The 16,226-nt window shown below is 48.2% G+C and overlaps 1 protein-coding gene across 1 annotated transcript in view; it reads right to left on the minus strand.

The window, feature by feature from the left end:
- Positions 1 to 211: 211 nt before the first annotated feature.
- DNAH9 (dynein axonemal heavy chain 9) overlaps positions 212 to 16,226 on the minus strand; it is a 144,840-nt gene continuing 128,825 nt past the window's right edge. The window contains exons 64-66 of the mRNA XM_058038578.1: positions 14,150 to 14,332; positions 6,748 to 7,137; positions 212 to 1,664 (exon numbers count right to left, since the gene is read on the minus strand). Coding sequence (XP_057894561.1) covers positions 1,437 to 1,664; positions 6,748 to 7,137; positions 14,150 to 14,332 — 801 coding nt within the window. The 3' untranslated portion in view covers positions 212 to 1,436. The remainder of the gene's footprint in view (positions 1,665 to 6,747; positions 7,138 to 14,149; positions 14,333 to 16,226) is intronic.

The raw sequence follows: 16,226 nt of genomic DNA on the forward strand, positions 1-16,226 counted from the left end.
GTGTCCTCTGCACCAAGGACTCTCCGGTCCTCACTGCTCTCCCACTCCAGCTGGGATTAAAGCCCAGTGACCCACACAGGTGTGTGTCAGGTGTGTGCCAGGTGTGTTCCTCCCACCTGGCCCCTGTGCTCTCCTCACCTCAGTAAACCTGCAGCTTCCAGAGACCGTTCCAGGAACAATTACTTTTATTAGTAAGTATCTATCATCACAACATATTCACTTAAATCCTCCCTGTGCTGTGCTTTCACTATTGATTCCAATGAGCACACTGGATATTAACAGCATTTCCAGTGTTTCTAAGATTTACAGGGGTATTAGCAACACACAGCTGATAACCACAACATCTGCTCACCTCCCAGCTTCCAACATCACACACACCACAAAGAAACACTCATGGAGAGAGAAGGAATGAATTCTGGAGGATTTCACAAGCCACTGGACTATTTGAGTGTTTTGGAGAAGGCTGCTGATTTTACTGATGGATGATTTTAAAACTGCTTTGGATCACGAAGAGAAATAAAAAACAGATTTAAGTTTAGCACTCTCTGGGTGTGGCGTATCAGGCTCTGGGCTGGGATCTTGCAGTGCAGTGTCAGATCCCAGGACATTGCTCTGGCTGTCCTGGAGGACTCCAGACCCTGGCAGGGGGCTCAGAGACCTTGGCACAGAGTCAGAAACACCTGTGCCTTTGATTGTAGCCCATGGAAACAATTAGCAACTATGTGTGAAGATTTACAAACCCCAAGAGTTTGAGTAGAATGATAGTGAATTTATCACTGGGTGAAAAAGTAGAATTTTGGGGTTTTTAGAATGGGAGTTCAAGAGGCAAGATGGAGGAATCTGGGGGTGTCCTGTCCTTCTTCTTCTTCTTGTCCTCCATCTTCTGCTGTGATGGTGACACTTCTGGATTGGTTTAGAGCAGAGAGAGACTGTCTAACATAGGTGATAAGTGTTGGGAAATTATTGTAAATAAAGTACACGTAGTTCTCAGTATAAAAAGCCAACACCACCCCAAGGGCAGGGACTGTGCCACAAACCAACCTGCTGGACAGATCTCAGCAGGTCACAGAAAGAATGTAACAGATAAGAGAAAATAAACAACCTTGAAAAGCAGAGCTGAGGAATCCCGACTTCTTCTTCTGTCACAGGGCTGGGAAAAAAGACTTTTTAATACCTGGGGAGCCATTTCAGCAACACCAAACCCGAGAGTGCAGCAGTGCAGGAATTACAGGATATTGATGTACAGCAGCCACCAACCTGGGCCGTGTCCCCTGCACCTCTGTCCCCTCCTCACAGGCCCTGTTGGGTCACATCCCCAGGACACAGAAATAACCTGGGAGTCCATCAGAGAGATGGAATTTGTTAATCTCAGCATTGAACTGTTTAAATGCTGTGACATTGTGAGGGGTTTGCAGAGCAGGGCCTGTGCTGGTGCCTCAGACCTGCAGCAGCAGGGCCACCCCAGCAAGCACCCACTTGGATGGGTTCTCCTTGGTTTTCAGGTTGAAAGTCCACACATAGGTCGGGCCTCTCTGGCGTGTTCTGTACAGAGGACATGGGTACAAGCCCCTGGTGTCCTGCTTGTCATCAGGAATGGCCCTGATGAACACCACAGGCATGGCTGGGGTCAGCTCCTTGAGCCTGGCCTCTGTGATGGTCCCGGCCTGCAGAGAGAAGGAGACAAAGGTCACATCCCCAAGGTGTCCACCAGCTGATGGACCTGAACCCATGTGATGTTTATCCAAGCTGCTCCTGCTGGGGAAGTGCAAACAGCTTCTCCAGGGTCAGGGGGCTGGATGAGCCTCTTTGAGGAAGGAGGTCTGGATCCAAGAGTTCCCTGTCTCACCATGACCCTCCCCAACTCACCAGAGTAGATAATCTCAAAGCTCCAGCTGCCTGCACTCCCACCAGGTGCCCAAACCCTCACATCCAAGCTGAATTTGTGTGGGGATGGTGTCCCTGGCCCTGTCCAGCCATATTACCAACAAAGTTTCACTTCTTCTGGTTTCTACTGAGGTGCAGCTTGGGGCCATTTCCTCTTGTCCTATTGCCAGGGAACAGGGACAGGACAAGAGGAAAAGGCCTCGAGCTGGGCCAGGGCAGGCTCTGGGTGGACATCAGCAGGGATTTCTTAGTTGAAAGGGTGATTAAACATTGCCCAGGGAGGTCTGGAGTGCCCATCCCTGGAGGTGTCCCAGGAACACCTGGATGTGGCACTCAGTGCTCGGGGATGGGGACAAGGTGGGGATCAGGCACAGCTTGGCCTGGATGGGCTGGGGGATCTTTTCCAACCTCAGTGATCCTGGGATTATTCTCATGCATCTCTTTCTCAGAGATCATCATCTCTCAGACCAGAATCACCTTGTGGGAGGTGCTGCTTGTGGTGGAAGAAAGGTTGGACACCTGAACCACGGGGATGGAAAACAGCCCCAAAAGCCAGCACAGGCTTATTCCCACTCTCATGGTGCAAGCAAGAGAATTCAAAATTACTTTTCTGAGGGAATATCACCAATAAATATCAAGTCCCATTATTCTCCTCCAAGCAATGCCCTGCCCAGCAGGCTGCCCACTGCAGGAGAGGGAGAGAACCCTGCCAGGGCAAGAAATCAAGTTTGTTTCTCTAATTTGGGTCTCTCTGACATTTTCTCTCTCTCTTCATGACAATAAAATACCCTGCGCATCAATCCATTTCCAGAGAAAACTGCCTAATGGGGGCTAGAGAGACCAAATGAAAATAAACAGGGAAATGGAAACGAAACTTTTCAGCACTAAAGAAACTGCCTCTCACTGCAGCTGAGCTTCACATATCATCATTATTCCAAATGCTCTCGGATCAGAGCTGTGGGGTGAGATTCAGCCTCTCCAGCAGTTTATTTAGTTCTGTAACGAGCAAAGAAAAATCATCCCCCTTGCCACACACCTCGGTTTAATTGTACTAATGCCATCTGTTATGCTCAGCTATGAAAAATCCAACTCTCATTTAGGATTTTATATTTCCAATGTGCTGAACAAACATTAAATAATTCGTATAATACCTTGCAAAGTAGCTATTTATGAAACATTATTATGCACTCTTCTTAAATTCACACCTTTCATTCCTGAGACTGGGTTTTAATCAAGTCTTTCTCTTTTTTTTTACTGCTGAGAATACTTCAAATGTAATTTCCAAGAGATATTCTACCTGTTTCTGGGTTAACAAGAGCTGAAATCTTCCCGAGGTACCTCCATGTAAGATATCATTTTGTTATGTCTGGGCTGATTCTCATTTGCATTTTTTATCGCTCTCATCATCAGAAAATTAATTCTGCCCTGAAAGCAGTTCTTCCTGACTAGCAGCACAGCCCTCATGGTGCAGAACCATCATTCTGTGGAGCCTGGAGAGCTCAGCCTCAGCTGCTAAAGGATCCCTCACTTCTGCTTATCCCAGCAGGAAACTGAGGGTGGAGTGGGGCAGTTATCTTCTGTTCATGGCACAGTTCTCTTTATCTCTTCCACAAGCAATCCTCCCTGCAGGAGATCTCTTCTCTTAATAGGTCATTAATTATTAATTAGCCTCTGTTCAGGGGCCAGTGAGTGACACTGCATGGATGATAAAATTCCATCGTCCCACTGGGAGATGCTCCGCCCAGGGGGAGGAGCCAAGCATTCCTACCTGGATATGATCTGAGGTTTCAAGCATTCCTACCTGGATATGATCTGAGTTTTTGGGACACCAGAGCAGCCTTTCCACTGCATTCCCAGAGGAACAGCAGCTGCCTCTTCCACTGGACCTTCAGAGGAAGACTCTACCTTTCTACAGGATCCCTGCTCCACCAGAACCACGCCTGACACTGCAGGAGGGCTGAGCCACAATTCCAATGGGACTGCTGCCAACACCCTGACCCACAAAGTATCAGGTCCTATTCTGACTCTATCAGTGTTATTTTGATTTACTGCATTGTTTATTTTATTTTATTTTAATTTTATTTTCTTCCCTGTTATTCCTGCTCCCATATTTTTGCCTGAGAGGCCCTTAATTTCAAATTTATAATAACTCAGAGAGAGGAGGTTTACATTTTCCATCTTAGGGGAGGCTTCTGCCTTCCTCAGCAGATACCTGTCTTTCCATACCAAGACAGGGTCCCAGCACAGGTTCCTCACACCACAGCCCCTTTGGGGTCAGCTGGGGAGAGGACATGGAGCCAGCAGGGAAAGGGACACAGAGCCAGCAGGGAAGGGGACAGAGAGCCAGCAGGGAAGGGGACACGGAGCCTGCAAGGATCACTCCAAGGTGGTCCCTGAGTCATGAGGTCCGTGGCTTTAGCTGAACAAGGGGAATGAAAAAACTCTTCCCTGTGAGGGTAGTGAGGCCCTGCCTTGTGGCTGCCCCATGCCTGGAGGTGTCCAAGGCCAGGCTGGACAGGACTTGGAGCAGCCTGGGTTAGAGGAAGGTGTCCCTGCCCATGGAGGGGTGGAATGAGCTGATTTTTAAGGTCCCTTCCAGCCCAAGCCAGCCTGGGATCCTGTGGTTCCATGGCAGGGCTCTGCTGTGCACAGCTGCCAAAGCTCCATGGAGCACACGTGGTGTGAAACCCACCCCTGCCCTTGTCCCACCACACTCCAACCCCCTTGGGGAGGGCAAGGCACACTCTTGGCATCAAACTCTCTATTGCAGAGAGAAAGAAAGCCAAGGATCAGCCAACAGCTTGAGATGAAAAGTCTCCAAGTGTCCCCAGCATCCCTCTGACTGTCACTGAGTCCCAGTGACTTTAACAGGGCTGCAGCAAGAGATCATTTGCACCCAAAATAATCTGCTTAGTTTCATTTCATCTAATAGCTGCCTGCTGTTTTGTAATGAATGTTTTATAAATTTAAGACACCCAAGGGCAAACATAAATGTTTAAATAAATAGAAAAATGCGAGTAGCAGAACATAGAAGGACTCTTTCCTTTTTTGGAGGCACAATCTAAATGTGAAATATTCTTTTAAAAGTGGAGGTGCTCCCCAGAGGAATTCTTCTAAACGTGGCCTGCCATTTTTATCAGAGGATTAATTTGGAAGGAGTAGATAACCCAAAAGAGCTGTGCACCTGTTTTAAAAGTCCTGCATCCATTAATGCACACTGGTACTCACTGGATTATAGGTAAAATGAATAGTTCCACTAGGTAGAAATGATATTTCAGTGGGAGCAGCAGCCCATAAAAATATCCTTTTCCTTTTTGAAATAAATTGAAGCATGATACCCAGAGATTATGAATGGCTCCATGAACATAATTGCTCAGTATCTTTCAATCACTAGGAAAATGTAATCAGAAAACCACATTTCCTGGTGTTGGGATGGTCTCTGAAGACAAATCCCATTGCTGGATTCAATCACCCAGACCAGTTATTGGAGGGAGGCAGAGGGGAGAAGCCAAGTATTTCCCAAAGATTTCTGGCTTTGCACCACCAAAACCTCTCACTCTCCACTTCCAGCTGGTAAAACCCAGACAGAACTCATTTTCTGGTCATAGTGCCAAAGAAAACATAACAGCAGGCACTGGAATGGAGTATTTGATTCTTAAATGGAGTATTTGATATGCAGGACTGGGAATTTTTAACAGCTCTCTGTGTCCAGCTGATTTCTGCCAGGTTTTTAGGGCAGCAGAAATCCAGTTCTCCCTGTGGCAGGGGCTGTGATCTCCCAAGGGTTGTGTGAGGAAGGGAACAGCCAGGGAGCTGTAGGGGCAGAGCTGGGAGCTGCACAGGGCTCTGGGATGGTCTCTGTGAGCAGAGCCCAGACCCCAAGAGCAGAGATCTGAGCTGACCCACTGAGATCTTCACTGCCATCTCCCAGTAGAGCCCTTGCCAATGTTCCCAGCTGCCTGTGGCTTCCCAGACCCAATTCAGGCCATTTCCAGAGCAAAATAAAAAACAGCCTGGAGCTTTGAACTGCCCAAGGAGATGTGATGAAATGGCATCCATCAGGGAGGGCACAGCTTTCCCTAATTTCCTATCCTTCATGGAAAACCACTGTGGAGAGGGAAATGATTAATGACAAATAAGTGGAGAGTGTTGGATCAGAATTTCAGGGCTGTTGGGGAAGATGAAACAGGAAAGCCTTACAAATATGATTGCCTGGCAAAAGATTTTGAGAATATGGAAACTATAAGTGAGATTGAAATGAAAGCAAGCTTTGAGATCCCTCAGTTACTGAACAACTGGAAAACAATGGTGTGGCCAGTTGAAGGTGATCCCCTTTTGATGAAACAACACCCTCTGCTTGCAGACAGGCCCAAGGGTCAGAGCAGACCCTGCCAGCTTGGCAGAAGGGGCCCAAAGAGGAGTTTTTAGGGTTTAAAATGTAACACAGTATGGGAATGTAATGATTTTTATGGGCTGTGTGTAAATGCTATAGGATTTGTATCTTGTACTATATTGGTTAGTGAGAATCAAAATATTCAACACAGAAGATTTATTGTATTGTAACAGGAACCTTGCTCTCTTACCCCTTTTACTCTCTTACACTTCTACGCTCCTGCGCTTTTACTCTCTTACCCTTTACCCTCTCATCCTCTCTCCCCCTCTCTTCTCTCAGCCTGCTCTGAGCTGTGTTTGGCAGCTCCCAGCAGGGCCCTGCACCCAGGCCCTTTGCAATAAACCCCAAGTTCCAGCCCTGGCTGCAGAGATCTCTGGTCTCTGTCCATCCCGACCGTGCTACCCCTGATGCTCCTACACAGGGCCATACCTGTGGCTCCTCCCTCATCCCCAGAGCCTTGCAGAGCTCACCTGAGCATCCCAGCGTGCTCCCTCCATGAACAGCCCGTGCACATAGGCCCCCTCACGAGGAGCACTGGCAAAATCCTCTCTGCTCTTCTTGGTCACATCACACTGCAGCGCCATCCTGTCCAGGGGCCACCTGTTCTTGCGGGCTGTGCTCTGCATGATGGCCGTCAGGAGGGCCTGGGGGTTGAAGAACCCTCCCAGCCACAGCGTGGAGGGCAAGGAGAAGTCCCTGGTCCAGGCTTCCAGCTCGCTGCTGCGGGCCAGCAGGTCAGCAAACCACGAGCCAAGGCTGGCTGTGGAGGGGTAGGATCTCCTCACCCAGGACTCAGGCACAGTGCCAAAGAAGAGGGAGTTCTGCAGGGTCTCCATCTCGCTGGTCATGGTCAGTTCCCCCTGGGGAGAAAGGGTGTCAGCATGATATTATCTGAAAAATCCTCTTTGCCCAGGATTTCTTCTCCTGGGAAGATGAGAAGCCTCAGAGAGGAATGAAAACAATAATTATCTGATTGCTGCTCCTGTGTTTGCTGCTTTGGAATGTGGATTGGGCACTGGTTACCAACAGGTGAATGTTTGATTGGTCCCATGTGAATTGTTTTAGTTAATGACCAATCATGGTCCAGCTGTGTCAAGGCTCTGAGGAGTTATAGGTTTTTATTATTTTTTTCTTTTAATCCTTCTGATGTATTCTTTCTCTTTCTTTAGTATAGTTTTAGTATAGCATAATATGATATGATATGGTGCAATGTAATGTGATAATATAATATAATATAATATAATATAATATAATATAATATAATATAATATAATATAATATAATATAATATAATATAATATAATATAATATAATATAATATCTCAGCCTTCTGAGAACTTGAAGTCAGCTTCTCATCTCTCACTCATCCTGGGGACCCTCACAAACACCACAAAGGGCACAGCCAGCACTGACACTGCCCAGCAGAGCCTGTTAGAAGCAGAGCTGGGCCAGGGCATGAGGAAGAGCACAGAATCCCACACAGACACTGCTGGCCACGTACTCTGGGTGACTTCATGAGTTTGGGGGTTTTCTGCACACTTTCTATTGAATATTCCTGCATCGTGCTGTATAAAAACTACTGAGAGGAAAAGCTGTGTATGACAGCAGTAGGGGTGTCCCTCAGTTGTGCTGGTATTATTTCTGTTTTCTCTCATGGACTCAGATTTTCAAAGGTGTAAAGCTGTTCTTGCTCACTGCCAGGGCAGGATACTGGAGTTTCTGATGATCTACTCTAAAACTGTCCAAATATTTGTTATTTTGACTCCTATCCCCCTCCTCTCCTCCACTTCCCCTCACTCCTCCCCTCATTTACTGTTTTGCAGTGCAAGATTCTCTCTTTGACTCCACGTGTTGTCTGCAAATGTAATCACAGCTCCTTCCACAGCAGGGAAGGAGCACAACAAAGTAAGATATGATTCAGCCAAGTGAGATAAAGAGAGAGGTTTGACTTTTCCTTTGTGCAGCAATTAATTAGTTCCAAAGCTTTTAGAAACCTGTATCAGTTCTGCCAGAAGAGCTGAATTCCAGGACATTCCACTGAAAGACAACGTGAGGTTGGACAACACTGGAACAGGTTGTCCACAGTGGAGTCTCCATCCTTAGAAATGTTCAAAACCCACCAGGGCATGGTCCAATCAAGTTGCTCTGCCTGTCTCTGCTCAGGATGGTGTTGGAGCAATGTCCTGACCAACTCTGTCATTCTGGCTCACTCAAACCAAGCAGAATAAAAAGAGAAAACCTGCAAATGCCAGCTCAGCTTCCCTGCTATGGAATGGTCTCCACAGTTCAATCTCTGCAGCTCTGTGCTCAGCTGGAGGGGTACAATACCCCCACAACTCTGGAGACCCACAGATAATGTCCATCACTGCTCTCCATTGTAAACACTTCCTTTTGTTCCCTTATCGTTTGGCCAAAATTTATCTCATTTACAATTTCTCTTTGCCTCGGGCAAAGTGTTTTTTGGAAAGATTAACTGAAACCAGTGGAGCCATTGCTGAGAACAAGGGGGAGGGAATTGGGTCAGTCTATTCACATTAAAAGATTCCAACTGTTCTTTCACAGGACTTCAGTGCCTCCAGCAGTGAGGTCAGCAGAGGTGCCCTTTGCTGGGGCCACAAAAATCCAGAAAGCTTTAGAAAAAGTTGAAATCTTCTTAAAGCAGCCCCCACAGTTGTTTAGCAATGCTTGGCAGAGCCCAGCAGTTCAAGATCTCTGCAGTTTGTTCCCGTGCTAGCCATGCCCTGTAGGACACACTGACAGCTGAGAAAGACATTTAATATCACCAAATCTAGTCACAGAATTGTGATTTGGACAAAGTGTGACATCAAATTTCATGTGGGGAAGAATGTGCTGTTTAATATTGGTAGGGGAATGAGGGGATGCAGAGTGGAGGAACCAAACACAGGAACCACAGAGAAGAACCATCAATGGGCTGGGCTGAAGCCATGGCAGGACCATGCAGGGAGAACAAGAATGCTGCACTGGGCACAGCAGGACACTGGAACAGGATCATTCTGTGCTCCTGGAAGTGCTCTGACATGGGTAAGAACATGGCAGAATGTGCACGAGCAGCCAAATTGATTTAAAGACAGCCCCCCTCGATCATATATCATGTCTAGTTTTACTTTCAGGAAACAAATGAATTAGCGAATGTAATTCTCAGCAAGGCTTGAGAAAAGCAATTTTTAAAGCCTGCGCACTCAAGCATGCTTTGAGTCTCCTGTGAGGGTTCAAAGCATCTACAGCAGCAATCTCATAGAGTTGTCCAAACACAATTATGCATAAATTTGCATTTCAGATGCTGAATACTAAAGTGCATCAGAAATTATTCAAGTTACTTTTAAAATTTTTTTTCCCAAACGCTGGGAGTAATTTTCATTTAAAGACACCCTTGAAGGAAATCCTAATCAGCCTGCAGCCATTCCTTCAAGATGAGCACTCTACAGACACAAACTGTTTCCTCAGTTCAGGTTATTTTCACTTAATACCCAGCTTGCCTATCAAAATTTGGTCTTTGTTATTTTACAATATATATTATCCTCATTTTGGAGGCTCATCCTTCACCCAAATTGCAAAGAAGAGGATCTGCTTGCAAAAGATGAGGCTGGTACAACATTAACATGCAAGTGCTTCAGCCCAGCCTCTGGTTCCACCTAAGCTAGCCAGAACAAAGGGCTTTGAAATGCAACATGCCAGTTATTTCTGATGGCTACCAGTCTATTGCAATTTCTCTTCCTCCTAATGGGATGTCTCCTATTTTTGGACCAAACAATCACTTTCCGCTAGGACGACACGATGAATTATTCAAAAATTCAAATTAGGCGTGACATTTCCGAATCGCCTTCTTTTGGCAGATCCTTCAGTCAGTTAAAAACAATAAGCCTTGTTTTCTCTGGGCTTTATTTATTCTCTGCTGAGCTCTGTGGGGCCTGGCTTGTAAACTCTCCTCCTCTGAGTGCTGTCAGTGCAGGGCCGCAGCCCCAGAGAGGAACGAGCCTTGACAGCTCTTTAATTGTCAGCAAGGGCAATTACAGCAGGATTTGTTCAGTGCAAGGCCCAGAGTCAAGTGAGGGAAGCACCAGGAAGAGCCTTCAGCCCCCTCTGGCTGCTCTGTGGTCCCCCCAGGTGTGGGAGGTGATGGGAGGGATGCTGAGCAGGGTTTTGGGTCATGCACAAGTTCTAATTCAGCTCCGCAGGGATCTACACGTGGCCTTTGGCTGCAGACACAAGAACTGGGCTCCAGTTTTGCCAGGAGAACCCTGGTTTGGATATAAGGAAAGCTTTCTTCAGGAAAGCTGTGAAGCACTGGAACAAGCTGTGGTGCAGTCACCAGCCACAGGCTGACAGAATATTCTGATAGAATATTCCCAGCTGGAAGGGACCATCAAGGTCATGAGTCCAACTCTTAGACCAGGGATTGAACCCCCAGCCTTGGTGGGGTCAGCACCAGCTGAGCCCAAGTGCCCTGGAAGTGCCCAAAGAACCATCTGGACCTGAGCCCATGGTTTAGGGGTGAGCATGATGCTGCTGCTGGGGTGATGGTTGGACTTGGGAATCTGAAAAGGCTTCTCCAGCCTTAAGGACTCCATGGTTCTTGGAGCTGCCACTGATGTCCTCTCAGAGCCTGCAGATGTGTGTCTGCAGCAAAGACTAGATATGCCAAACACTAGAAATGCCAAATGCTGCTCTGCTCTGCTGCTCTTCTCCAGTCTCAGCCCCAGGGTGTCTCTGAATTCCAGCTCAGGGGCTGCTGCTGCCCTCTGAGGAGCCTTTTCTGCAGTCCCCATCTCCTTCCCTGCCATGATCTGGGCAGGGTTTGGGGAGAGGTTTGCAGCCTGTGTTACAGATTCCTGGGGTTAATTTTTTGTGGTTTGTTTGCACACTCTGCATCCCCTCATTCCCCTACCAATATTAAACAGCACGTTCTTCCCCACATGAAATCTAATTGCCACCCCTTGTCCAAGTTACAATTATATCTTGTTTGGGGCTCTGGGATTGAAACATTAAATCACTTCTGTTTACCTGTCTCAGGAAATGGAATTTTCAATTCCACTGCCTTATGCTAGAAAATAAGAGAAATCTGTTTATGATAATTGACTACATAAATATCAGCTTCTTTCAAAATGGGCTCACATGCTGACCCACCACCTGTGTCCAGGATTTCTCTGCTTTCACAAGCACCAGCAGCCAAAGCAGTGCACACACATCTGCAGCTGCTGCTCCAGGCTGCAGCTGGGATTTGGGAGCAGCTTGGTGCCCAAACCCCGAGCCAAGCCTGCCCCTCCTCGTGCAGGGTGGGCAGCTGAAGGTTTCTTTTCCAAGCTGCCCCTGGCAGAGGTTTGAGACGTCATTCCATCTCAGGCAGGCCCTCCTTGCCCACCCTCAGCTCTCCTATGAACAGGCTGGGTCCAAGCCATGCTGTGCACATCAGCTGTGGGAGCTCAGCATCCCCCTGGGAAGGAATTGTGAGAAATAGCTCCTCACCTGTCATAGTTTAGGAAGGTTTATTAAACCTTATCAAAAATACAACAGAAGACTGAAGAAAGAAAAAAGGTTATGGTGCTGGCAGCAAAAGATTTTCCCTGCCATGTGCTCAGCCCCCTCACAATGGAGGTTTTTTCCCTTTTAGCCCCTCCTAAAGTTCTGTCTATCAACCTCTTCTTTGCTGTCCAGTGGTGGAGATCTCTTCCTCAAATCCTCACTGGAGCTCAGTGTCACCACAGTAACAATCTGACCCTCCCAGATGTCCCTTGATAACCACATGAGGGGATACAACATAACTATAAGTCTATAAAACTTTTCTTAACCTATATACATGATATTTGTCCATTAATTGTGAGAGCCAATCAACTCATCTATCATGGGATCACAGCCTGCCACTCTGGAAATGATGGAGCAGGGGATGCCCCAGGACCCAGCTGCGGCAGGAGGGGGAGGCAGGGCAGTGCTGAGGCTTTGCTCTGCCAGCTCCAGGCTGCATTGCTGTGCTGCACATGTGCCTCCCCAAGGGATGGACAGCAGCTGCCTATGGGGAGGGGTCCCTGGGGGTGACAAAATGGAGGAGAAGGGCTGTCAGAGAGCACCAGGTCTGCCAGGCAGCTCCTCACTCCCTGGCTCATCCCTAAGGGGCAGAGGAGCCTTTTCTGTTTTGTCCCACTGAGTGCCTGGGGGGGATGCAGAGGTGACTTCTCCTACAGTGGATGCAGCATCAATCACAGCCCTCCCTCACACCCTGCAGAACCAGAAATCTGTATCCCAAGTGGTGTGGAAAAGGTAACAGCCAGGGGGACACAGACACCCCTGTCGTGGGCAGAGACAGGGATGAGCTGAGCCATGGGATCCCTGACTGGGAGGGAGCAGATCCATGGGATCCTTGCCTGGGGCAGAGCAGATCCATGGGATCCCTGTCTAAAGCAGAGCAGATGCATGGAATCCTTGACTGGAGCAGATCCATGGGATCCCTGCCTGGGGCAGAGCTGATCCCTGTTTGGGGCAGAGTCTGGTTCCACACCAGTTTGGGGATAAGCTGCAGTGGAGCCCCTTGGATGGGGATACTCTAGCAGGTGGCTCACACCCAGCAAGGAAATTGTATCTTTTCTTGTGATTTCAGCCTTTTTCTCTTGCAGTTCTGGACATTTTGTGCCTCCACACAAAGCCAATTTTTGATTTCAGCTCAGCTGGTGCCTCTGAGATATTTTGTTCCAAGCTCCCCCCACTCCTGGACATTTCGTGCAAAGGTTTGATTTTTGGCTCACCTTTAACTAGGCCATGTCTCAGTTTGTGAGTGACCTGCTGCTGCTGTGGCCCAATCTGGGGTGGCCAGAAGTGCTCATCCCTTGTTCCCACAAACCAGGCACTGCTGTGTGTGCCTGTGGACATGGTGCCACTGCAAATCCTCCTGTGAGCCCTGTGGAGCCAGGCTGGCTTTGCAGCCAGCAGCGAATTCTTCCCTGAGACCCCTTTTATTCCCTGAGCAGCATCCTGCAGGATTTTCCAGCTCTCCTACTGATGCCTTAAGATTTCAGCTTTTGTATTTATCAAATCCTATAGTGTATTAGTGTATAACTCTAAACTCCACATAAAGTGTAGTTAACTGCCTTCACATTTTGTTCAGACAGAACAATCCCTCTGAGATCCAAGGACACATCACAGGCCCTGAAAAGTATAAACAAATGTGAATTGTGGGGAGAAAACTGGGGGAATGTGACTTCATTACCTGAAGCTGTAATTGGATAATTACCCCTGATGTGCAAATAGACCAAACGGATATCTGTATAAAAAACTTGTGACCATTGAGATGCCTTCAGTTTTATCTTTCATATTTCCCAGGCTCTGCACTGTATTGGGAAATAACTCTGAACTCCACAGAAAGTGTCAGCAAGGTCTCCTCACAGCTCAGGCACACAGAACAATCCTTTTCCAGCCCCAGAACCAAGGACACCGCTGCAGCTCCAGCCCCAAAAAGTGCAAACAACAGGGAATGGAGGAGAGCAACCTGGGAGGGTGGGACTGCATCCCCTGGAGCTGGGACTGGACACTGAACCCAGCATGGAAATGGACCAGAACTCATCAAAGGGTGAAAACTCCTGACTCTGAGTCCATCCTGGGTCCGTCTTGGGTGCAGCCCTGGCTGGGCTCTTGCACTGCCCAAGGTGGATCCTTTGAAGGTTTTTTTTTTTTAATAAATCCCCACTTTATTCTTTTACCTCTGCCCAGCCTGTGCTCCAGGAGCCTCTCCATGCATCAATCACCCATTCTGGGTGCAGCTCTGCAAGGCTTTGCAGTGCCAAAGGCATTCCTATTGAAGACCTTTACTAAACCCGCAATTTATCCTCTTTTCTGTGTCCCAGGAGCCCCTCAGGCCATCGGTACCTTCAGGCCCAGCTCCAGCTCGCCCAGCGAGCGCCGCATTTCGGCCGTGAGCGCGTTCATGCGCTCGCACTCCTGCAGGGCCACCACAGCATAGGGAGTCCTCTCCTCCAGCCTGGCCAGCAGCTCTGCCATGTTGAACTCGTCTGGCAGCTTCTCCAACATCTCCTCCAGGAGGGTTTGCACCTGTGCCAAAGTGAGGAGAGAGAGGGGGATGCTGGTGAGGGATCCACAGGCTCACAGCCTGAGCTGGGAGAACTCCCTCTGCCCTGTCAGTGCCTCCAAAACCATCCCTGTCAGCCCTGGGTACCTCTCAAAGAGCTTGCCCTGTCCTATTTAAACCCAAATGCTGACAGAAGTTAATGTCAGATGAGCAGCTTGCAAAATGATGGTTTTAAAATGTCCCTGTGACATGTGGCAGCCTCCTCTCTTCTTGGCTCTCTCATTTCTCCCGAGGTCACACTCATGAGGAGATGGATGGGGCTGGAGCCTCAGCTGAGCCTCAGGACGACACAGCTTATGAGCTGGTTTTCTCTGGTGTACTGATGGAGAGAGGTGATTACATAAAATTGAATTTTAAGCTGAATTTGGCATTCCGGACTAATGGAGCCATGGAAAGAAAGCATAGCGAAACAAAATTATTTTCTGGTCACCACCACAGCTTCTTCAGAACTAAACAGGGAAATCTCCAATGCAAGAGGATCTTTGTAGTGTCTAAAAAATTAAATAAACTCCTTTCTGACAGTGAGGCATGAAGCCCCTGCTGTCCATGGGCTCAGCTGCATTTCCCAGGTTTAATGTGGAAGCTCTCACTCAAAGCTTTGCTTTACTTCTGAGCTGGAACCTGAGCAAGACTTCTGCTTTCTGGCACCTTTTGGACACACATAACACAGTTAAAATTCCATGATCCCAAGTGCCAAACTTGGCATGCAGGGCCAGTGCCACCTAGGGCAGGGTAATTTTACAGCCAGGGCCCCCCGTATTCATATTTTGGACTCTGTGCTCCAATTCCCTCCTGTTGCTGCTCTTCCCAACCCTGTCAGCAGTGATGATGAGTGGGCTGTTACTGCAGCCACACAGGTGGCTAAAGCTGGAAAAGCTCCTCAGCTGCACCTCAGGGGCACCACAGAAATATCTGCTCATTTGAAATTCCCCTGCAGGTCCCTGTGGCTCTGATTCCTTCCCAGCAATTACAGCTCGTTTGCTGTAGTGTGACCTCAGAGGTCTGTGGGAGGAACTGGACTTGTCAGAGCCTGGGGAAAATGACAGGCTCACATTTTCCCTGGGAGCTCCCTCAAATCACCTCAGCCAAACCAGGGCTGGAAATCCTTCAGTGGAGGAGCTGAGACAAGGCTTTGCTCACTCCCATCCAAGGACCAAGTGGAAGGGACAGCTTGGACAATGACAGGGATCACTTCAGGAAGAAAATGAGCTGTGGGAGTGTGTCCCCAGGCACAAGGCAGGGCACACTCTGCTTGCTCTCAGGCAGATTTTGTTCCCAGACAGCCATGAGGACTTCTGTGCTCCTGTGAGAGTGTTCTTGACTGTCACCAGCAGTTTGCAGGGTGGCCATCACCTGTGGCACCACTGCTGGGGCACTCCCTGGAGGATCATTTTGCTTCTCTGGGCTGAGGAGTTTATCTGTGTTTCAATAACAAAAGGGGTGGGAGGGGAGAAGAGGAACTCACATTTGCTATGTCTGTACATCTTGTTTGGCTTTGCTACCCTTGGATTATTCCCCTCACCTCAAATTTGAGTATGAACTGAAAATTGACCATGCTGGGCACTTTTAGGAGCCCCTTAGGGAAGGCAGTCAGTTCCCCAGCTTCACACCAAGCCAAAGGAAACTCGTGTGAAACCACAGCTCTCTATGAGATGCAATTAGCCACTCATTAAATTGCAAATCTTCAAGCACAGAGCTGGCACCTTAAGACTGCAGGAGTGAAAACCTGAGCATGTGTTGGCTGATTCCAGATCTTGTCAGGGATGTTTGGGCCGTGTTTTAATGAGCTGTGAGTTTCCGCAGGGAGGGCTGAGATCAGCCCAGGACACAGGTGCAGCAAAGGAGTTCAGCTGGAAA

This window comes from Melospiza georgiana, chromosome 21, assembly GCF_028018845.1.
Source record: "Melospiza georgiana isolate bMelGeo1 chromosome 21, bMelGeo1.pri, whole genome shotgun sequence".
Classification (NCBI taxonomy): domain Eukaryota; kingdom Metazoa; phylum Chordata; class Aves; order Passeriformes; family Passerellidae; genus Melospiza; species Melospiza georgiana.